Raw genomic sequence first — 24,892 nt, 5'->3', positions numbered from 1 at the left:
AGTGAATTATAAATTTTGATAATTATTGAAGTAGGGTAACAGGTACATGTTAACTTATATTTTCGTGAATGGCTGAAAATTCCTACAATAAAAAATGTATTTAAATACTTGAGAGAAGAGAGATTAAAGATGGCGGCCGAGTAACAGCTTCCCTGCAACTGGGAACAGCGAGTCTGGGGAGACAAGACTCCAGGCATCTCTGGCCGGTGGGATCTGCCTATAATCATCCCTTTGAGGATACAGGGAGACAGCAAGGGACTTCTGGACCCCAAGAGGAGGACAAAAACAGTGGAAAACTGGCAAGTGGTTGCGTGTGTCCGATCAACCTAATCACGCCAGCAACCGTAAGTACAAGCAGCAGTGAGACTGAAAACTGGAAAGGCCTTACCTGTGAACTGTTTCGGTGTTCTTGGACTTGGCACTCAGTTGAACTGCCTTAGGGAGAGCTTGAGCAGGAGTGTGGAGAACTTTGGGCATTGTCTGGGGCCCCAGACTGAGCCACTGAGCTGGGCGCACGAAGCCATTGCAAAAGAACTGTCCCAGCAAGCTCCGCCCTCAGGGTCTCAGAGCAAGGACTGGGTGGGTCAAAGTAACCTACTGACTGAGCTGCCTAAAGGTGGGGACTGAGCTGCCTTACAGCCTTAATCCTTAGGGGCAGAGTGAGACGGTTTTGGCACACTGGAGCCTTGGGCTGTTGCCCTGGGTAGAGTGCCGTGACGTCACAGCTCATAGCAACCTCAAACTCCTGGGCTTGGCGCCGCCCAGACCTCCATAAGAGCTGTGCAGCGACCCCCGACCGGTGACCCGCACCCACTGGACCTCCGCATTCCCTGACCAGGAACTGCGGAAGCCACGCAACCCTGCGTCCTCCCTCCTGTGTCCTCCCAGCTTCCACCACTAGCCCATTCATCTGGACAGGGACTCTGGTAGCTGCGTGCCCTTTGGAGCCCTCCCTGCCTCTGCACAGAGCTCTTTTCCTGGCCAGAGACTGCTGGAGCCTTGGGCTCTCTGTGCCAAAGTCACTGGGCGCCTGGCACTCACAGAACCGTGCACACCACCCCCAGCCCTGTTGCTGGATCTGGGTGTGTCACAAACCGGAACTGCTTCCACAACCAGAACTCCCCACCTAGAGCAGCCCCAGAGGAACTACACAGGGTCACTCCCTACAAAGATCCAGCAACAATAAAGTGATCCCGCAGGGGGCTAATCTTGGAGAGATACCTCCCCAACTCTGAGGACAGCCAGAGGCAACGGTAAAAAACAATCATGAAGTGAAATCAACAGAAAAACTCTGGCAATATGAATAATCAGAGTAGATCAACTCCCCCAAGAATCAATGGGGCAGAAACAGCACAAGACCCAATGCACAAATAGCTGAGATGTCAGAAATTGAATTCAGGATCTGGATAGCAAATAAGATTGAATTAGAATTCTAAAAGTTATCTCAAGAATTCAATGGATTCGATACTCAGCCGCGGGGCAGCCGGTCCAGAACAGAAGAAGAGATAACATCAAGATGCCCAGGAGTGAGGAAACTGTACTCCAAAATGATCCTAATGAAGCAAAGTGTGGAGCCCATAATTCTGAAACATCAGAGAAGAACCAAGAAGAGGAAGACTTCTGTTTAAATAACTACTCTCCTCATCTAATAGAAACAATTAACGAAGTTTCCAGGATGAGCATTGCTCATGAAATCATGGTAAATCAAGATTTCTACATGGAAGAGAATGTTTTATCTCCAAACAGTCTGGAAGACAGGTTCATGGAGACATTGTACAATGTTTTTTGGGACCATTTAAGAGAACAACTCTTGAGTAATCCTCCCAAATTCACTTGTGCTCTTGAACTTATGACTGAAGTTAAGGAGGTTTTGCTATCACTGCTATTACCACGCCACATCCGCCTAAAAAATGAGATTAAAGAAGTTCTGGACATGGATCTCCTCAAGCAAGAAGCAGAACATGGAGCCCTAGATGTCTCTCGTCTCTCTAACTACATTCTTAGTTTGATGACCCTGCTATGTGCACCAGTTCGAGATGAAGCAGTAAAGAAACTACAGAGCATAACAGATCCAGTACAGTTACTGAGGGGCATCTTCCATGTTCTGGGCCTAATGAAAATGGACATGGTGAACTATACCATCCAGAGCATTCGACCCTACCTGCAGGAATATTCCATCCAGTATGAAAGAGCTAAATTCCAGGAACTCCTTGACAAACAACCCAATCTCCTTGATTACACCAAGAAATGGCTAACCAAAGCAGCCACAGACCTCATTACACCATGTCTGAATTCTCCTGACATCCCCAGCTCCTCCAGCATGGCCTGTTCACCTCCAGACAAGGCAGCTAAGAATTCAGATCCTCCCAATCCCATAATGGTGCTATACCAGGGCTACCTGAATCTCCTCCTCTGGGATCCTGAAAATGAAGAATTCCCTGAGACTCTGCTGATGGACAGAATCCGGGTCCAGGAAATGGGGTCCCATTTGCGCCACTTGACTATATTGGCCTCAGTCTTACTAGTGGCTAGAAGTTTCTCTGGTTCAATTTTATTCAACTCACCTGGATTTGTGGATAAACTGAAATGCATAACCAAGGCTGTGACTGAGGAATTTAACTCCAAGCCTGAAGAAGCTATGTTGAATGTGAGTGAACAGGTGTCTCAGGAAATTCACTGTGGCCTCAAGGACCTGGGCTTTACTGCCCTAAGCAGTGAAAACACAGTATGTCTTATAGGACAACTCCAGAACATCACCAAGAAAGAAAACCGTGTCCGTAGTATCATTGATCAGCGCCTCCTTTTGTTTCTCAAATGCTGTTTGGTTCGTGGCATGCAGGAGTCTCTGCTACACTTCCCTGAAGGCCTTAATCACATCGAAGGAGAGTTGACAGAACTAGGCCGGAAGTTTGTCAAGCTGATGCATCATAATCAGCAGGTATTTGGCCCATACTATGCTGAGATCCTAAAAAATGTTGATACTCTAGTTCAAGCACAAGAAACAGAAGTGGAACCTATCTGATAGTGCTGGACTCCAGCCATGGCAACAGGGACCCAGGAGAGAGGGCTCAGCATGTTCCTGAGATGATATCACCTGTGGCCAGCAGAGAAGCCAGCCATCTCCCTCACTACAGCCGGGATACAGGGCTACAGGGGTCAGCATGTAAACACCAGCATGTAAACACCCAACCCCGTTGGTTAATAAACTTCTGAGCTGCAAGAAAAAAAAAAAAAAAGAATTCAACGGATTCAAAGACCAAATGACCAAAGATTTTGACACATTGAGACAAGAAGTTGCATCCCTAAAGATCTGAGAAACACAGTAGAATCCCTCAATAACAGAATAGAGCAAGCAGAAGAAAGGATTTCTGACATTGAAGACAAAGCTTTCGAATGCTCCCAAACCCTCAAGGAAGAAGAGAAATGGAGAGCAAAAACAGACCACTCTCTCAGAGAGCTCTCAGATAATTTGAAGAAAACCAATATTCGTCTTATAGGGATCCCCGAAAGTGATGAAGTGGCTTCACAAAGCACAGAGTCTCTTCTCCATGAGATTATGAAGGAGAACTTTCCAGACACGCCAAGAGATTCCGAAATTCAGATAGCAGACAGTTTCAGAATTCCAGCACGACTCAACCCAAATAAGACATCCCCCAGACACATCATAATCAATTCCACTAAAGGTAATATGAAGGAGAAAATTCTGAAAGCTGCCAGACGAAAGGAAACCATTACCTACAAGGGGAAGAATATCAGAATAACTGCAGAACTGCAGATCTCTCTGCTGAAACCTTTCAAGCTAGAAGAGGATGGTCATCGACTTTTAATCTCCTAAAACAAAATAACTTTCAACCCAGGATCCTGTACCCAGCTAAACTGAGCTTCATTTATGACAGAGAAATTAAATACTTCAATGACATTCACATGTTGAAGAAATTTGCCACAACTAAACCAGCTCTCCAGGACATTCTTAGACCTATCCTCCATAAAGACCAGCATAATTCTCCATCACAAAAGTAAACCCACCCAAAAAAGTTTTGATCAAATTCCAACTTCCACAGTCACAAAGGGATTAAAAATGTCCACCGGACTCTCGAAAGGCTTATCAATACTCTCAATTAATGTGAATGGTTTAAATTGTCCTCTAAAGAGGCATAGGTTGGTAGACTGGATACAAAAACTCAAGCCAGATATCTGCTGCATCCGAGACTCGCATCTTACCTTAAAAGACAGATATAGACTCAAAGTGAAGGGATGGTCATCTATATTCCAGGCAAATGGAAAGCAGAAAAAAGCAGGCATTGCAATCCTGTTCGCAGATGCAATAGGCTTTAAACCAACCAAAATAATTAAGGATAAGGATGGACACTTCATATTTGTTAAAGGTAATACTCAATATGACGAGATCTCAATTATTAATATTTATGCACCCAACCACAACGCACCTCAATTTATAAGAGAAATTCTAACAGACATGAACAACTCGATTTCCTCCACTTCCATAGTAGTTGGAGATTTTAACACCCCTTTAGCAGTCCTGGATAGATCCTCCAAAAAGAAGATAAGCAAAGCAATTTTAGATTTAAACTCAACCATTCAACATCTGGACTTAACAGACATCTACAGAACATTTCATCCCCAAAAAACTGAATACACATTCTTCTCATCAGCCCACGGAACATACTCCAAAATCGACCACATCCTAGGCCACAAATCTAACCTCAGCAAATTTAAAAAAATAGAAATTATTCCTTGCATCTTCTCAGACCATCATGGAATAAAAGTTGAACTCAATAACAACAGGAACCTGCATACCCATACAAAAACATGGAAGCTAAACAACCTTATGCTGAAGGATACATGGGTTATAGATGAGATTAAAAAGGAAATCACCATATTTTTGCAACAAAACAACAATCAAGACACGAATTACCAGAACCTCTGGGATACTGCAAAGGCAGTCCTAAGAGGGAAATTTATAGCACTGCAAGCCTTCCTCAAGAAAACGGAAAGAGAGGAAGTCAATAACTTACCGGAACATCTCAAGCAACTGGAGAAAGAAGAACACTTCAACCCCAAACGCAGAGAAGAAAAGAAATAACCAAAATCAGAGCAGAATTAAATGAAATTGAAAACAAAAGAATTATACAATAGATCAATAAATCCAAAAGCTGTTTTTTTGAAAACATCAATAAAATAGATAAACCTTTGGCCAACGTAACCAGGAAAAAAGAGTAAAATCTCTAATTTCATCAATCAGAAATGGTAATGATGAAATAACAACAGACCCCTCAGAAATTCAAAAAATCTTTAACGAATACTACAAGAAACTCTACTCTCACAAATATGAAAATCTGAAAGAAATCGACCAATACCTGGAAGCACACCACCTACCAAGACTTAGCCAGAACGAAGAGGAAATGTTGAACAGGCCTATATCAAGTTCCGAAATAGCATCAACTATACAAAATCTCCCTAAAAAGAAAAGCCCTGGACCAGATGGCTTTACATCAGAATTCTTCCAAACATTTAAAGAAGAACTAGTACCTATACTACTAAACCTCTTCCGAAATATAGAAAAAGAAGGAATATTACCCAACATGTTCTACAAAGCAAACATCACCTTGATCCCCAAACCAAGGAAAGACCCAACAAGAAAAGAAAATTATAGACCAATATCACTAATGAATATAGATGCTAAAATACTCAATAAGATCCTAACAAACAGAATCCAACAACACATCAAAAAAATTATACACCATGACCAAGTCGGATTTATCCCAGGGTCTCAAGGCTGGTTCAATATACGTAAATCTATAAATGTAATTCAACACACAAACAAACTTAAAAATAAAGACCATATGATTCTTTCGATTGATGCAGAAAAAGCTTTTGATAATATCCAGCATCCCTTCATGATCAGAGCACTTAAGAAAATTGGTATAGAAGGGACATTTCTTAAACTAATAGCAAACCCACAGCCAATATCGTATTGAATGGAGTTAAATTGAAATCATTTCCACTTAGATCAGGAACCAGGGAAGGTTGCCCATTGTCTCCATTGTTTTAGCCACTGCAATTAGGGAAGAAAAGGCAATCAAGGGTATCCACATAGGGTCAGAAGAGATCACTCTTCACAGATGATATGATCGTATATCTGGAAAACACTAGGGATTCTACTACAAAACTTTTAGAAGTGATCAAGGAATATAGCAATGTCTCAGGCTACAAAATCAACACCCATAAATCTGTAGCCTTTATATATACCAACAATAACCAAGCCGAACAAACAGCCAAGGACTCTATTCCTTTCACAGTAGTGCCAAAGAAGATGAAATATTTGGGAGTATACCTAACAAAGGACGTGAAAGATCTCTACAAAGAGAACTATGAAACTCTAAGAAAAGAAATAGTCGAAGATATTAACAGATGGAAAAACATACCATGCTCATGGCTGGGAAGAATCAACATTGTTAAAATGTCCATACTACCCAAAGCAATATATAATTTTAACGCAATTCCTATTAAAGCTCCATTGTCATACTTTAGAGATCTTGAAAAAATAATACTTCTTTTTATATGGAATCAGAAAAAACCTCGAATAGCCAAAACATTACTCAGCAATAAAAACAAAGCAGGAGGAATCACGCTATCAGCCTGAGACTGTACTAAAAATCCATAGTGATCAAAACAGCATGGTACTGGCACAAAAGCAGAGAAGTAGATGTCTGGAACAGAATAGAGAACCAAGAGATGGATCCAGCTACTTACCGTTACTTGATCTTTGACAAGCCAATTAAAAACATTCAGTGGGGAAAAGATTCCCTATTTGACAAATGGTGCTGGGTAAACTAGCTGTCAACCTGTAGAAGATTGAAACTGGACCCACATCTTTCACCATTAACTAAGATAGACTCTCACTGGATAAAAGATTTAAACTTAAGACATGAAACTATAAAAATACTTGAAGAAAGTGCAGGGAAAACTCTTGTAGGAATAGGCCTGGGTGAATATTTTATGAGGAGGACTCCCCAGGCAATTGAAGCAGTATCAAAAATACACTACTGGGACCTGATCAAACTAAAAAGCTTCTGCACAGCCAAGAACATAGTAAGTAAAGCAAGCAGACAGCCCTCAGAATGGGAGAAAATATTTGCAGGTTATACCTCCGATAAAGGTCTAATAACCAGAATCCACAGAGAACTCAAATTTATTCGTAAGAAAAGAAAACGTGACCCCATTTCAGGGTGGGCAAGGGACTTAAAGAGAAACTTCTCTAAAGAAGACAGACGCACGATCTCCAAACACATGAAAAAAAGCTCATCATCCTTAATCATCAGAGAAATGCAAATCAAAACTACTCTGAGATATCACCTAACCCCAGTAAGAGTAGCCCACATAACAAAATCCCAAAACCAGAAATGTTGGCGTGGATGTGGAGGAAAGGGCACACTTCTACACTGCTGCTGGGAATGCCCACTAATACGTTCCTTCTGGAAGGATGTTTGGAGAATACTTAGAGACCTAAAAATAGTCCTGCCATTCGATCCTATAATTCCTTTACTAGGTTTATACCCAGATGACCAAAAGTCACAATATAACAAAGACATCTGTACCAGAATGTTTATTGCAGCCCAATTCATAATTGCTAAGTCATGGAAGAAGCCCAAGTGCCCATCGACCCATGAATGGACTAGCAAATTGTGGTACATGTATACCATGGAATACTATGCAGCCTTAAAGAAAGATGGAGACTTTACCTCTTTCATGTTTACATGGATGGAGCTGGAACATATTCTTCTTAGCAAAGTATCTCAGGAATGGAAGAAAAAGTATCCAATGTACTCAGCCCTACTATGAAGCTAAATTATAGTTTTCACATGAAGACTATAACCCAACTATAGCACAAGACTATGGGGAAAGGGCCAAGGAAGGGGAAGGGAGGGGGGAGGTTTTGGTGGAGGGAGAGTAATGGGTGGGGCCACATCTATGGTGCATCTTAGAATGGGTACAGGCGATTGCACTAATGTACACAGCTATGTTTTAAAAGAAAAATAAAAAATAAATAAATACTTGAGAAAATTGCATCTTTTGTCTTAAATAAGCATTGATCTTTTTTGTGGGTGTTTCTGGTGCTCCTGTCGGGAGTAATAACAAGAACATCAATTAGCACAACATGGTAATCCCAAGAAAAGTGAAAAATTACCATACTTTGTTGTTAGAGAATTAATAGGCATTTTACAGGATACTTTGCACCTAATAAAGTTTCTTCCACATTGAAAACTATACTTAAAGACAATGTGCATACAATCGATTGATGAGATCAAATGGTAGAAAGCACGTTGTATCACAATTCTAAGTTAGTTATACTTTCCATCTGTCTGGAAAAATCGTATCTATGAATATCTTTGTGGTTTCAACAGCTTTGAGCCAGATGGATTCTGTGTATATACAGACAGTATGGGCAGAGAAGCACACGTCACTAAACACAGTCAGACATATTGCTAAGATCAAAAAACAGACATTCTTTTGTTTCGTAAGCTACTTCCCCAAGTGATTATAAATACTTACACACATATATGGGTCATGTCAATATGTTAATAACTGGATTTTACTCTCAACAGAATTGATACTACCTCTCCAAAAGAGGATATATTTCTGATGTATTGATAGTTTTGTCAAAGGTAATTTTTAAAACTTGTTCCATACAAACAAAATGTTCATTATTATCCCACAATTTGTCTCTAGCTCTTGATACATCTATGAATTTGGTTGTATCATATTTTACTATCACAAGATATACACGTTACAACTTTTCCTCTATTAGATAATTTATTTTTTTAGCATTTTATTTATTTATTTTTAATTAAGTCATATACACATAGATCATGAATACATTTATGCATATGTGGGGTACAACGTGTTGATATTATAGCATTTTAAAGAAGAGCTTAAGGGTTATACCTGCCTTGATTGGGCCCATATGTTGTGAAATACATAGAGAAACACAAGAATTTCTGTCACTGCTTCAAATCAGAAGTAGGCCGGAGGGCTAACCACACAGCTGTGAGATAAGGCGTTACTGGCCGGATACACCTAAGACCAGACGGTGTCGCTGCTGTGACACCAACCACCAGCAGGTGGCGGCGAAGAGCTCCATCTCACAGGGCTCTGACATTCCTCACTTTTGACAGGAGCAAATATCCTAGCCTTGGCTACTTTGCAATTTACCTGATTTCTGTTAACAGAAAAAAAATATGTATCATGTAGAAAATCATAGATAAGAATGATGATAGAGTCATCCAAATACTGAAATTAACAATGCTGGCAAAAGTAGAATGCTAAGGAACCTGGCACTTTGACTATAGAGAGGAAAAGTCAAACAATTTGAATGATGTACTTGGAAAGAAGTTAACACTATGCCACTCATCTCTGAGTCCATTAGTACGCTGTTTAATTAACACTTTGATTTTACAGAGCTCAAAAGAATTACATAGGCGGGAGCAGTGGCTCATGCCTGTTATCTTAGCACTCTAGGAGGACAAGGTGCATGGACAACCTGAGCTCAGGAGTTCGAGACCAGCCTGAGCAAGACAGAGACCCTGTCTCTACTAAAAACAGAAAAACTATACAGGCCTGGTGGCAGGGTCTATAGTCCCATCTCTTAGGAAGGTTGATGCAAGCGCACCACTTAAGCCTAAGAGTTTGAGGTTGCTGTGAACTATGATGCCATGGCACTGTAGCCAGGGGACAGAGTGAGACTCTGTCTCAAAAGAAAAAGAAATTACGTAAGCAGGGACTACTGTATTACCTCATAACTGGGGTGTCCCAGTCCTTCCTCCATGTCTGGAATCTGTTCAACATTTTTTTGCTTTTACCAAAGCGCTTCCAGTAAATATTTACAACTGCAATAGAATTACAAAATAATACAAATAACACAAAATAACATAAAATATGACACCATTTACTCAGATCAGGTGTTACCTCTAGATAAAATCAAGGAAAAGGGTAAAAAAGTTTTCACTGAGAAAAGTTATCCCTCTTATTATTATTAATAATAACCATATAGTTCTGCATATTCGTTCCAATCTGTAGATCTAGAAAAGAAAAAAAATTTTCTATGCTCTGCTTGCTATAGTAGCAAGTATGTTACACCTGTTAGGAAAAGCCACAATGATAAATGACTGTTATTTGCGCTTTTAAAAAATGTTGACCATGAAAACCTGTGGACTGATACGGAGGAAAATATTTCAAGTCTTTGACGTTCAATGGTATCAAAATTTTCTCTTCATTTCCAATATGAAGAGAAACATCTTTATCCTACCTTCTGCCAAAACTCTCTTAGAAAAATATATTTATGCTGGAAAACACCTAATACAAAGAGAGACTTAGCAAGTTCCCCCGACCTCTGGGATAAACGTCTGCTGTTCACTGTATATCCAAGGGGTCTGCGAGGCGCCGGCACCAAGACTATTGCTAACTTGTCTGTTCATCACACAGAAGTCACGAGGACCAGCAAGGAACCTTCTTGGAGATGCACAGCCCTGGCTTCACACAGTCCTCCTTACTTTCTTATCTTCTTACCACTGGAAAGCAATGTGACTATAGCATTCATGTCAGAGTCCTTTCAACTCTAGTAACTGCATTAGCAACATTTTCTGGAAACGGCATGCCATGAACACAAGGCAACAGCAGCCTGGGTCTTGGTCCTGCAGACAGGGAGACACAGCGGGTGACACAAACTAGTCGGTCCCTCTAGGATAGAGGTTCTCAACCTTTCTAATGCCTCAATCCAATAATAACAGTTCCTCTGGGTCATGACCCACAGGTTGAGAACCGCTGCTCTAGATGATGTTGCAAACGGACGTCAATAATGCCTGAGACCTCATACACGTGAGTCGGGACAGACTGTCGGAGAAGCTGTCATCTCTAAGGTTTATGTCAGTTACTTACGTAGCTTCTTTGTTGCTGTCTTCTTGGTAACATGAACTCTTAGCAACGCCTGAAAAGCAGCTTGCCAGTCATGCAGCTAGTCTGGACGGCTACTGAGGAACATTGATGTTCCCCCTGCCCAGAGTGAAATCCCAGGCTTATTCACAGGGTAGCATTCTGAGAATAGGTAATTTTCTAATTAAAAAAATAGTGGGATACCATGGATTTAAAAATCATTTTTTAAAATTTATGGTAACATTTTGACATCTATTTTTGTTCACTTTCTACACATACAGGGGCTTTAGCTACTCGCTGGACACAGGATCATGTTTCTTAAAAAATTATATTAATGGCTAAATATATGCCTATCCCTGAGCACTAGTTGGTTTCCATTTTTGAGACGTTATACATAACACTGTGAGATAAAATTCTGGTTAATAAAGAAACAATTGTTTAAGCTGCATTTTTAAATGATTTATCTACTATGTACAGCTCTCCTTATTTACGATGTCTTCATTTAAGTCATTTTTTTGATTTTTGCTCAACATTATGAAAAATTTCAAACAGAGAATAATAAAAAGAATCACACAGCAAGTACCCAAGTACCCCATCTAGGATCTTCAACTGACACATTGCCACATCATTTTATCACATCTCCCCCACCCCCCCATCCAGACCGATTTGGTTCACCTCTCAGTTAACTGAATAGACCTTCATAAAACACTTTTCAGGAATCCCGTGGGAATTCTACAACCCTATTTGATGTCTTTTTGCTGCTTTCACATATGACTAACTTTGACTTGGGGTAAAATTACCACAGTGTGATTTTTGTTTTCAAAGTCTGCATGTTGTTCTAACAGCTTCCGCACTATGGTATTGAGGATGTTCTAGGCCCAGCCTGATTGCTTTGTTGTAGGGCTTTTCTATTTCCAATCTAGAGAACTTGGAGAACTTTTCCGATCTAGAGCTTGGAGAACTTTTTTCTTAAACTTTGAATTTAAAAATGCACAGGACCCCATTTAGGTGCTAGTCTCTCGTTAAGTTTGCCTTTTATTGGTGATTTCCTACGACCCACATGCAAGAATCCCATCCACCAGGTCAACTTCAGCTCAGGTGTGTTTTCCTCTGTGGGTCATTATTGCTTCTACAACATTCTTGCGGTTTCCTCCTTAGAATGAGTCCCTCCCCAGGAGCCGACTCTTCACCCAGACTTATCCCTTGCTTCTGTTTTTCTCTTTGTGTTAGGAGAACTACTCCAGTGCCTCCTTGTGCCATTAAATCAATAGTTCTCTGCAGTTGCTTCGGTCTCGGCCATTTCTTCTGCATGTTTTAATCTGACACCACACTGCCTCCCCTTAAGATCTTTTCCCATATCATTGAGTGACTCTCTTATTCTCCACATGGCTGCCTTATACTCACATCCTTCATCTTCTGTTTCACTTATCTTGGATTTTATTGGCAACAAAAGAATGACAATTTTCAAATTTTGCCTTTGGACTTTGAGGACTTTTTTTTTTTTTTAATTTCATGTTCTCTAAAGAAAATGTTGAACTCTGGTATGTAATCCTTTCCTTCTTTTAGTATTGCTCTACAGCCCTGCATGCTATTTTTAAAATGTATTTATTTCCTTAGTTATCTTAAAATGAGGTACAATCTCTCTAGGCCTGATGTTTCCAGTAGACAAGGAAATGTTTTCTCTGTCCTATTTTAGTTACCGCGCTGGGACTCTTAGATACCCTTTTCAGAACAGGAGCCAGGGAAGGATGTATTAAGTCTTCACATACAATCACACCTAATCTGAATCCCTCAAATCTATGTCTCCAAACAAGGATGTACTTGTGCAAGAGGAGCAACAGATTGGGGACGGGACACTGAACCCCCCAGAACACAGCCTGACACCTACACGCAAATGTCCACTGAATCAAAGAGGAAATGCGCATGGGGGTCCTATTCACGCAGACGCATCCCTAGGAAGATGGAGGTAATAGGCCACAGTCCAGCAATTCTGAGAAGGAACTGAAATTTGGCAGTTAAATCCATCTTGACAAGCAAACTTAAGTTTGGTGAAATATTTAAACAACAAAATACAGCAAAGACAAAAGTAGTTCCCCAAATAATGGGTCAATTTTCCAGGATTCTAGCACAATTCTAGAAACATCTTAACCTCTGTCTCTTTGCCATTTATATGTTCTGGAAACTATGCTAGCCATAGTTTAATTTCATTACAGTTTATTTAAAAAAAAAAAAAAAAGAACAGTGGTCTACTTTACATCGTTTGAGTAAACTACAAGAGCTGACAGAAAAGGGAATTTGAAGGGGTCTCTTTATAAGAAAATGGAACAAATGTGGGTACAGTTTTATTTTCTGAAAAGAAATGACATAACTAAAAATGATTTAACTATGATAAACTATAACCAAAAAATATGTCATTAATTGGCTCTGCACTTGTATTTAGCTGCTTTTAAACCTAATTCTATGATATATATAACAAAACAAATATTTAAGTCAGTTTTTTCCTAAAGAATATTTTCATTACTTGCATACCATATAAACATCTCAAAAAGGTGAAGTATGAGAATTGTCTTTTAAAATGCATCTTGTAGGCATACTGTTTGATTTTATTGTTTGGGGTAAAACTAAAGACAATATTAGCTATGTGGGGAATAAAACAACAAAGGCACCTGCTGTATCCCCAGCACCAGGCTACACCCACTGACCCAAGCACCTGCAGGCAGGGCTGGCAGGGGCCTGGGCAGGTGAGCTAGCGGGCAGGGCTGTGCCAAGGCTGCCTCCATGGAGGGGAAGAGCAGGGCACAGCCTAGCTGGGCTGCCACACCTCCCTGCTCGTGGTGCTGCTGTCAACCTCACCAGGCAGGAAGAGCCATGAACTGCACTGCCCAGACCAGCAGAGCCCAACCTTAGTGGCACCAGGCACTGGTTTCATGGAAGACGGTGGGGGCACGGATGGTTTTTTTTGTTTGTTTGTTTTTTTATTTATTTTTTTATTTATTTTTTTTTATTTTTTGTAGAGACAGAGTCTCACTTTATGGCCCTCGGTAGAGTGCCGTGGCCTCACACAGCTCACAGCAACCTCCAACTCCTGGGCTTAAGTGATTCTCTTGCCTCAGCCTCCCGAGTAGCTGGGACTACAGGCGCCCGCCACAACGCCCAGCTATTTTTTGGTTGCAGTTCAGCCGGGGCTGGGTTTGAACCCGCCACCCTCGGTATATGGGGCCGGCGCCTTACCGACTGAGCCACAGGCGCCGCCCTGGGCACGGATGGTTTTAAGATGATTCCAGCACATTCTGTTTATTGTTACTATGACTATGACAGTGTGATATGTAATTAAATAATTATACAACTCACCAGAATGCAGAGCTGCCACAGCCCTGAGCTCTGATCAGGCAGTGGCGACAGCAATGGGGAGCAACACAGCTTGACTCGCTGTCCCCCCCACTCACAGCCTGCTGTCCATCTGGGTTTCTAGCAGAACACTGGTCCCAGTTCTTTACAGGAGTTGGGGATCACGGGCCTAGACCACCAGGATGACCAGTACCTGGACATCAATCGCCTTTGTTTTGCCATCTCGATAGCAGACCAAAGAGGGCATCGAATGTGTAGGATTGCAGCATAGATAATGAACTTGAATATGGGAATTTCTATGTAGATTTTGGACAGCTCAGTCTGGTGATGTTTTATTTACAGATACTGTAGTAAGACAAACAAGAAACTGAAATCCACTACGCATCAAAGAAGAAAATTATTCATTCTGCTGGCTCTGATCAGAGACAATAGCTATGTGGGGAATTAGCTGCTTTCCTTGTTGGAAGGTCTGCGATTCCTCCAGTGGACAAGTGCCAGCTGATGTTTGCCGAGGCTGCAGCCTTCAGGATCCAGCTGCAGGGGAAGCAAACTCAAACCAGAAGGTCGCCCTGGATCCCGGAGCCCTCCCAACAGTGACCTTCCTCCCTCCTGGGGGAGCTGATGGCACACAGTACCCAGCACCTCTGGGCTCCTGTGGGTGTGCAGGTGGAGCCCCAGGAGCAGGAAATGCTCTATTGTGGCATTAGCAGCAGCCTAGGCCTGCCCATCGTCATCTTCCCTCTGACCAGCAAGCTTTCTCACAGTGGAATCCAGCTGTCCTCCACTCTACCATCACGAAAGAAGTCATCCCTCTGATGAGAGAAAGTGGCTTTCTCCAGTTTCTGGGCCAGGTCCTTGGCTGTGTTCTTTGGGCATTTCTTACCTGCCCACCCCAGGTCATGTGTTCTGACAGGGCGGCCATCTCTGCTTGCTCTCCTCGCAGCAGCCTTGCTCCTCCGCGGGGTTCCTCTCAGCTCCCATCACACGTTGCTGCTCCACAGCAGGCGGCATCTGCAGCCTCGGCTCAGCTCCGGGCCCCCTGCCCCGCTGTCACCGTCTTCCTGCCGAGATGCTTCCTGGGCCTGCTGGCTCCAGTTCGTTCCTCTGGCTCTTCTCTGCTTTGAGCTTCTTCACACAGTTGTCTGGCTACTTCTCCAATCTCTCCTCAGGTCTTTCCATGGATCCAGTTAAGTCACCATTGCCATTGAAACTATTCAGAGGGACGTCACTGAGTAATCGGCCGGTCCTGCCTCCCTTCTTCCCTCCACCTCCATGTCGCTGTCACTCAGGAGGCCGGGCAGCTGCCAAGGCCGAGCAGGGCCTGGTTGAGCAGCTCCTCAGTTGACCGCACTGAGCCAGGTTCATTCCTGCCTTCACCCTCTCTAGCCTTCCTTCCCCTTGTCCTGCAATCTTTGCTTTCCTCTAGCAAGGACGTGTCGGAACATTCATTATCACACAAACCCACTGCGGTCTTCCTCTGAAGATCTCCATTGTGCCCAGGGATGTTCAGGAGGTTGGCTTTTTAATGCCTCTTTAAGCAAGTCAGCCATGCCCGGAAAGCAATATGTGCTCACTCCACTCAGACTTGCCCAGCAGGGGGTCTGGAGCCTTAGAAGACTGGCCTCTCCCATGGTGACGGGGGCCAGTGTTGGCCTTTGGCATTGGCCCAGCCTTGGTGTGCTTTTGGGCCTCCTTCACCACAGACTGAACCCCTGTGGTGTGGCTACTACCCCGTCTTACTAAGCTGCCTCTCTCAGTATAAAGGCCACTACAGCAGTGCACACCAGGGCCTGCCAGAGCCCCAGGGGTCCTAGCATCAGGCGTCTGAACATCACCTTGGAAAACACCCTCAGCTGGTCCTACAGCCAGCTGTGGAGATATTTGGGAGTGGAAAACATGCCCTCCCATGGCTCTGCCTCCACTTCCCCGTGGCCTACAGGACACAAATGACCGCAGGAGGCCCTATGGATTATTCTGTCACCAACACAAACACGTGTTGCCTGGCAACCAGGACAGAGCATCCATTAGGGTGGAGCTGGGAGGCCACTCACCATCTTGGAAGTTGTACCCCTCACTTTGTTCCGCAAAGAGAAAGTCACATTGCTTACACAGTGCCTAGGGGGAGGTAGAAATAACCCCTAGCAACTCCTAGCTAAAGACACTTGAGGCCCTACATGGGTCCACAGTAGAGCTAGAGAGTCAGAGCTGGGCCATGCCTGCACACCATCCTGTCAGGGCAGTGTGGTGGCCCCGTCCCTGGGGCAGTCCCGTTACCCTGATGTCAACTTTCCTTTTGCTGCAAGGAAGCCTTCCCACCAAGGACCCAGGGCCTGGCCTCCTCTGAGGCTCCCTCTGTCCTGTGTTTGCTCAGTGGCAGCACATGGGGCTACAGGACTCGCAGGTCTCCCCAAAGGTGTTAACCAAGAGAGCTGGATTTCATGTATAAGAACTGAGGAGAAATGGACTGAGACAAGCAAGGTCTCACACTTTCAAGGACTTCGTGTGGATCCAGTGTGTCCCCGACCTGAGGATCCTGGATGTGGTGACCAAGTTCCAGGAAGACACAGTGAGCCAGGTCCTGTTCCTCACGTAGCCCTGCCATCCACAGCTCGTACCTCCCCAGGTCCACATGGGGACTGTCTCCAAACTTATTCTCAAGGGGTCTGTTGGACACCTCAGTTCATCACCTTGGAGTGTGTTCAACCACAACTCACTCTCGTGTATCTCCATGGCTCATGCGCTCAGGGCCCACTTGTCAATCCCCTGGGCATCCCCTTGAATAAACCCTCCCCAGAACCTTTACACTAGTGGGAAATGAAGCAGTCCAGGCCAGTCCTGAGGGCACCAGGACTCAGGCTACAGGAGGCCCACAGATGGAGAAAACAGCAATCTGACCAGCATGGAAGTGTCAGAGAAGAGGCGGCTAAAGGACAGCTGCTTCTGTTTGGATTTTCAGTTTTCCCGTATATTTATATATATTTGATCAGTTTTAGGTTTTAAGAAAATCAACTGGAACACAGCGAGCTTTCACAAAGACCCCTTTGTTCTCCTCAAAGTGGTCCTGGGATAGACATGTAGAGTCCATTTTGTACAAAGTATGTTCCCAGGACATAAGAAAATTAAATTAGAAAATGATAACAAAAATTTATTTAGGAAATCTTCCAATATCTAGGAACTAAATTTTATGCCTCTAAGTACCTAGTAGTTCAAGAGAAATCCAAAAGAAAATTAGAAAAAGAATTTGATCTAAACATAATATCTAGAAATCTGTAAGATATAGCCAAAGCCATACTTAGAGGAAAACTCGTTCATAAAGGCCTTAAGGAAAAACAGTAACTTCAGTTTCCACCTTCTGAAACTAGAAAATAAGGATAAATTAAATATGAAGTAAACAAAAGAAAAGTAATAAACAGCATAAATCAATTTAATAGGAAAACAAAATAAATAAATAACATAAAAATCAATGAAACCAAAGCTGATTTTTTATGATATCAATCATAAAACTGATAAATTTCAAGTCATGCTGGTCAGGAACGAGCAGAGTTAGGAGAAACACATTAGCAAGATCAGGAATGAGAGTGGCAACATCAGGACTGAATTCACATATATACAAAGATGACAAAGAGCTGTACACGTATTAAAAAAATTAAAAATCCTTTCTGCTAACAAATGGAACTTTAGACATACAAATGATTTATGGATTAAATCTATCAGTTCTCACTCTGGAAGAAATAAATAAGAGAACCTAAATTTGGTCGAAAATCTTGAGCAAAGCAAACTAAGGTCCACATGAGTCAGCTAATAAATTATCTCTAATAATTCAGGGAGAAATAATGCTGAGTGTTAATAAAATCTTCTTGAACTTTGAAGATGAGAAAATATTTCCTAACTCATCCTTTAAGACAAGCACTGACCTAAAACTAAAAGCAGATGTTAAAACAAAAAATTAAAAAGTACAGACTGACCTCTCTGTGAATATCAATGAGAAAATTCTTAAATTTTCTTTTCTTAAAAGTATATAATTGAGATTTATCCCAGGAATACAGAGTTGGTATAACATTTAAAAATCAGTCAATACAATCTACCATATTAGCACAAGACCATGCAATCATCTCAATTGACACAGAAGAAGCATTTGAAGAAATTCTATTTACATTTCTGATTAAAAAAAAAAAAAACAAAAAAAAACAAAACTCTAAACAACTAGAAATGGAAGGGAACTTCTTTAACTTGATGAGGAATATGGACCCAAAACCTACTGTTAACATTAAACTTAACTGTCCATGATTAAATGCTTTCTTCCTGAGAGAAGAAATAAAGCAGGATATCTGCTTTCATCACTTATTTTCATAATTACAGTAAAGATTCTAGGCAGTATGATCAAGAAAGAAGAACAAACAAAAGTCACCCACACTGGCAAGGAATAAGTAAAACTTATTTACACCACACGATCTTCTATGCAGAACACGCGAAGGAATCTACAAAAAACTTCCCAGGACAACTAAATGAGTTTAACAAGTGGTGGGATACACAATCTATGTATGAAAACTCATCGTATTGCTAAGAATCACAAGAAACAGGAAACTAAAATTTAAAAATCACCGTTTATAGTAGCATCTACATATGTCAAATAAGGATAAATCTTTGAAAAACTTTATGCTAAATATGATCATACATTTTACTTGTATATGCTCTCTACAGACATAAAATAAAGCAACTGTTTTTATTTAAAGAGTCAGGTATTTTTGAAGTATATAAATCAGAAGAAAAACTAGGTTTTTGGGAGGCTGAGGCAAGAGAATCGTGTGAGCCCAAGAGTTAGAGGTTGCTGTGAGCTGTGTGACACCACGGCACTCTACCCGAGGGCAGTACAGTGAGACTCTGTCTCTACAAAAAAAAAAAAAAAAACTAAGCAAAAAATGTAATAATCAAACTTTTCTTGACAGCCTCAGGTTTCTTTGGGACCCGCTGCTAAAGTTTCCTGTTTTTGAAATTTCTCTTACCTCTTGTTTTTCGTTTTTAACAAAACCACCACTAACTTCATCTCCGATGAAATGCCTTCTGTCAAAACCTGAACTAGTAACTGTGGTAACATTTCAGCAGTAAAAGGGATTACCTCAAAGGTCGTGTCAACCATATCCTGACTGATGACAACCACAGCCGCTGGCTAATTAATGCCAGAAACACAATGGGGATTTTCGCTTTTACAACTAAATATAACACACCTAGCAACAGAAGCGGTCTTTCTTCAGAAATGATAACCCTATTATTGTGTTAGATTATTATGACACAGAAGAAAGAAGACATATATACATATATATATATATATATACTTTAGATAACAAAAATACATCCTATATGGTACTATTCTCCTAAGGAGAAGGGACAGCAGGAGGAAGGACTGGTTCATCCAAGGATGCCCATTCAAAACCATGGAAAATAATCACTATTGATGGGCATTATGGAAATTGAATCGACGTAAAAATTCTCCCTTTTAGTTAATACTATTATGATTGTTTTTCCGTCCATTCGGAGAGATGACCTTGAATTTTTTTCTCTTTGGAGAGGGGGATCACACTGTGAGCTCTGCGTGTTAGGAAACGTCTGAATCTTTCCTAATGCTCTCTAAATTGCCTTATAGTTCACAAGGAATCAAAACTTTTGATTCTCTAAAGTTCACCTATAAGCTTTAGCTTAGGAGATAAAGTATTTTTAGAATGAAGAATTCTTCCAAATATCTCCTTACTCAATATTAGGGAAGCTGGTTTTAGTGATGGTTGGTGCCTATTCCATAGTTTGTTGAATATTTTTCATATTACTGTTAGTTAGAAAAATTATAAATCATATATATGTAGTAGTATATACATATAGTATTCATGTAGGTTCTCACTGAATAGTCTAGGGTATAAAATCAACACTCTAGTTTGAAAACACTATTGAACATGAAGTCTATGCTGCTAGGAGTTTGAGGAAAACCTTTCAGAATTGAAGCAGTTTCCATCAAAATCTAAATCTAGGTCTTTTTAATTCCCTGTCACTGTCTGCATCTTTTTAAAATCAATTATTTTCTAAATTATAACAGTAGCCAAAAATTCAACTCTATTTTTCCTGTCATTTGTTATTTACACAATCCTAAAGCTAAGGTCAACAGACAGATCACAATTGGACACCAAATGCAAGTGCCCAATCTGAGGGGTTGTTGAGGTCACCAGTGAATCTGGGAATGGCGAGAAGAAAAATCGTGGACACAGCACTACCAGGTCTAAAGGGCATGCGAGCAAGTTTCCACTAGTAGAAAAAATTCAATCTAACTGAATACATTTCTTAAATTCCCTATCAGAACTTGGCCCAACTCTATCTTTAAATGTAAAATATGGTCATTTTGCTTGAGTCATTCCTAATTTAAGTATTTTCCATCACTATATTGCCCTATTATTTCTTTTTCTACTATATTAATAAAGTATCGATTTGATACATGATCTACTCTTTACCCTGGAAAATGACCCAAGGCACCAACAGCATGAGACACAACTTTCATTTTTCTAGGTCTCTAATCTTAGAGATGTTATTTTTGGTAATAGGAAAGTTGGTTTTCCTATTTGTACAGATTCTAGAAGGCTGTAGTGAACAGTACCTTCATTGAAATTCTTGGAAGACATTTTACTGGATTTCATAAACAAACTAGTTTTCACTCGCCCTGAGTATTTTGAGCTCTCAATACTTTCATAGGAGTCACTTTATCCAATTTCATTTGGTGCATATTAGAGCTCATCTCAGTTTATTATGTGGTATTCTTTACAGCTACATGGATCAGGGTTAAGAGCATGTTTCCAGGCAGAGAGACTGATTTCCATCCTAGCACAAAACACAACCTCTAGGTCCCTATTACCATAAGAGCCAGCAACAGATCTGATTTTGAACAAGTGGTTGTACACATAAGAATCCTCATAGATTTATGATATAAGACTTCAATCCCTCATTGGGCCTTAACCAACCTCCAAAACTAATATTGTAAGTCATCAATAGGTAGACACAACCAACAAAGTTACTACCCCTCTGTTTACCAAGGGCAAGTTGGTCCCTATTGAAAGATATGTCTCCAGCATTAACAGGTCTGATTATTTGCAAGTTCAACTGTGAATGGGAAAGTCTCAAAGAGAATCAAGGCATCCTTTTTAGAGAGGCATATCTGTGATCACATGACAGTATTTTTCTAGATCGTAAGGTCAGTTCTCTGGATATCTTAGTTATTAAAAAATGAAAGAGAACACGATTGAAATTCCATCTGAACATGAGGGTCACAACAGACATGGAGGTTGTTTGGCCCACGAAAGGCATGGGTGAGAGCCACACATGAGGTAGTGAGATGGGCATGGCTATGGCAGTGAGGCAGGTGCAGGGTTGGGGGGAGGTGGTGCTCACCCCTGCCTCCTCCACCAGCTCCTCAGCCTCAGTGTCCAGTCCAAGGTCCAGCCCAGCAGCAGGGGCGGCAGCAGCAGGGGGCTCCTCTGCTTTCAGCTCTGTGGGTGGAGCCTGTTCAGATTCAACCTTGGAGTGTTTTTGTTTTGAAGGTTAGAGGAAAAAGAGTTAACATGTGAATAGATAACATTGCAGAATACCAGATAATTAATATTTTCTTTGTTATCCCATAGGCAAATAGCTTCATGACATCTAAGCTGGAAACAAAACAAAACATTTGGCATCACAGGCCTTTATAGAACTGAAAAATCTAGGAAAAGAATCTTCCTAAGCTTTTACCATCATCAAGAGCCATCATTTCCCTTTAAGTCAGAAGAAGGCCCACCATCCTGGCTACTCACTTTACTTCCTTGCAACATTTTGACCACTCACGTCCCTATGACGTCTATGAGAGATCCTACAATGGTACCTTCTGCTTCTCAGCAGAGACGGAGGAGATCACAGGAGTCCCACGCTCAGTGAGAAGGACTGAAGAAGAAATTTCGGGGCACATAGTCCTGGGGTTTTTCAGTTCTGTGAACGTGAGCCGCACCAAAGAAATCCAGGATCATCCCAATATTCAGATTAAAAAGCACTCATTTGACCTGGTCACCGCTTTTCTTTGTAGGCTGAGAGGTGCAGAGTCAGCTCCTGGCTACCACAGTCATGGATACTTTACTGCCTTGTTGTAAATTCCTGTTTAGTCCTTTGTTCTCCCTCCTCCCCCCAACAAAATTCTGAGCAATTTACTTCATATAGTAAAGTGATTCTTTAAAGAACCACAAGGCAGCACTCTCCACGGCATCAGGCAGACCCTTTGATTATGTGGGCAGGGTGACGTCTTTTTTCCCACTGTGCCCTCTGTACACAGACACCATCTAGATTCCAATCACATTTATGTTGAATCAGGACTCCAGCATCTCTTAGCTCAAGATCTTTTCAATTTTAAAATTAGCAATATAAAATAATAACAGGACATTCAAAATACCACTTTCAAGCATATCTACTAAAAATATTCCCTTTTCCCATCCTTTTTAACATAAATAGGCATATTTATCTAGCCTGATTATTTCATGAAATGAAGGGCTCATTAAGACCCTTTTTCATCAGAACACGTAAACTATAAAAAGGTTTCAAGTGTATTCCTAAAGGACCAAGAAGTCTCCAACTGAGACGTTGGAGAAATCAGTAACTTCCACCAGAAGCAGCCAAACCCTCCTCTCTTTCTCCTGTTTGTTCATCTAAGTTGGTGCACACAACAAGTTCCACAGAGAAGTAACGGAAAAGTTATGCTGAGATCACACAATATGAATAATGAATAGCCTAGCATTGGATAAGCACACAAACTGTCTTGGACACCCACCAAACTATTCGTGGTGATGGATGCCCGGGCCAGTCGCACCACCATTCTTTTTGAAGGGCATAATAAAATCAAAGGACACTTTGGGAGACAGGTGTTCAGAGATTTAATATTTTAAGGGCTTTTATAACCTTTAAGAACTGAACTGACATAATTTTCAAGAAAGGATGAGATAAAATTCACTCTAATATGCTCTCAGGAGTCCTTTATGAGAAAAAACTTCACTTTTATTGCTCAAAAAGAATTATCTTCGTAATGGAACATATTTTCATAGCAGCGAAGTTACTGTAAGTGCTTGGGGTATGATCTTACCATTTGGGAGGTCAAGGCCATTTTCTATGACAGCCTAATATCAATGACCTATACCATAAAGGGCATAGAGTAACCTGAAACCCATGAGCAGATGCTGTTCCCCTGCAAGCTGAGTCTGCTATGGAGGATGTAAATTTGAAGCCAGATGAAGAGTCAAGAGAAATTTCAAAACATGAGTCAAATACATACACCACTGTATATTTTCAAAAATGCAAAGGTAACTTAAAATGAAGAATAAATTTGTATCAGAGTCTTGGTTTCTTAGAATTCTGAAGAAATTCTAAAGTCCTACGTAAGAATGAATAGCCAGGCTCGGCACCCGTAGCACAGTGGTTACAGTGCTAGCCACACACACTAAAGTTGGTGGGTTTGAACCTGGCCCAGGCCAGCTAACGTACAATGACAACTGCAACAAAAGATAGCCAGGTGTTGTGGCGGGGCACCTGTAGTCCCAGCTGCTTGGGAGGCTAAGGCAGGAGAATCACTTGAGCCCAAGAGTTTGAGGTTGCTATGAGCTGTGACAGCACTTTACTGAGGGTGACATAATGAGACTGTCTAAAAAAAAAGAAAGAAAAAGAACAAATAGCTAGGGTGATTTCATAAATGATTCCCATTGCATTTGCTTCCTGAAATTGGACAAGGCAATGATAATACAGTATATAGAGAACATAGGGATTTGTTATGTCCCCAGAAGTCATAATAGGCATGACTATATTACATTATCACTATGTTACAAAAGCACACCAAATATTATAGGATGGCATTACTACTTAAATTCCTGACGCATAAATGTAACTAACTGATGAGTAAGGATGATGTATGATTGTACATAAAACCAGCTTCTCAAATTTAGAAATAGAAACCTTCTCTTCCTTCTAAGATAGTGTAAAATTGTAAATAGTTTGTAAAGATACAGAGAAATGCAGAGATAAATTGTGAGCAACATCTCGTGGAAAGATGTTGGAATCATGCCCTACAGCAATCATTCTTTTCCTACAAGATGCCTCCCTTGAAAACATTGACAAGGGGCTGATACCATGCCACAAAGATTTGGAGCACTGCTAATGATATTGCGTTGTTCACTCAAGTAGCATCACTGTACCTTCAGAGAAGAGGTGCACCATCAAAGCACTATTGCAGCAAATAGATACAGAGATGGCACAATGGTTCAATCCTGAGAATCAGAAATGGAATTTTCCCTTCACAGTAAAATGAGTAGGGTAGACTTGGAGCACTTTTTCTGATATCCTCTGTGCTAAGATGCAGAGCAGGTCACTGCAGAGGAGAGGAGATGGGTTGGGAGTCTATCACATCTGAAATGGCATTAGCCCTGTAGCCTGCTTCTCCAATCCTGGAATAGCTGAGTTAGTAAGAAGGGCCTCAGAGGCCTCTGGGCCCTGAGCAAGGACTGCTGATTCAGAAGGGTTTAAACTTGTACTCAAGGGGTATCCTGTGAGGCTTATGATG

The 24,892-nt window shown here is 41.3% G+C and overlaps 2 protein-coding genes across 5 annotated transcripts in view; one reads left to right on the top strand and one right to left on the bottom strand.

The window, feature by feature from the left end:
- AMPH (amphiphysin) overlaps positions 1-24,892 on the bottom strand; it is a 299,359-nt gene that overhangs the window by 25,080 nt on the left and 249,387 nt on the right. For 2 of the 3 annotated variants that reach the window (XM_053608793.1, XM_053608796.1), the window contains exon 17: positions 21,718-21,843. The exons of the other annotated variant lie outside the window; for it this stretch is intronic. In XM_053608793.1, the coding sequence (XP_053464768.1) occupies positions 21,718-21,843 (126 nt within the window). The remainder of the gene's footprint in view (positions 1-21,717; positions 21,844-24,892) is intronic. 3 annotated transcript variants of the gene reach the window in all.
- On the top strand, positions 1,517-3,022 carry LOC128598440 (T-complex protein 11 X-linked protein 2-like). 2 transcript variants are annotated; one of them, XM_053608798.1, is made up of 2 exons: positions 1,835-2,787; positions 2,838-2,862. In XM_053608798.1, the coding sequence occupies exons 1-2, from the start codon at positions 1,850-1,852 to the stop codon at positions 2,860-2,862; spliced, it is 963 nt and encodes a 320-aa protein (XP_053464773.1). In that variant the 5' UTR covers positions 1,835-1,849. The 2 variants fall into 2 exon arrangements, with proteins under 2 accessions (XP_053464772.1, XP_053464773.1); XM_053608797.1 differs by having other exon boundaries at positions 1,517-3,022.

Source organism: Nycticebus coucang, chromosome 11 (assembly GCF_027406575.1).
Source record: "Nycticebus coucang isolate mNycCou1 chromosome 11, mNycCou1.pri, whole genome shotgun sequence".
NCBI lineage: Eukaryota > Metazoa > Chordata > Mammalia > Primates > Lorisidae > Nycticebus > Nycticebus coucang.
Note: the sequence above shows the minus strand (reverse complement) of the source record. Positions and strands in the feature narration are given on the sequence as shown.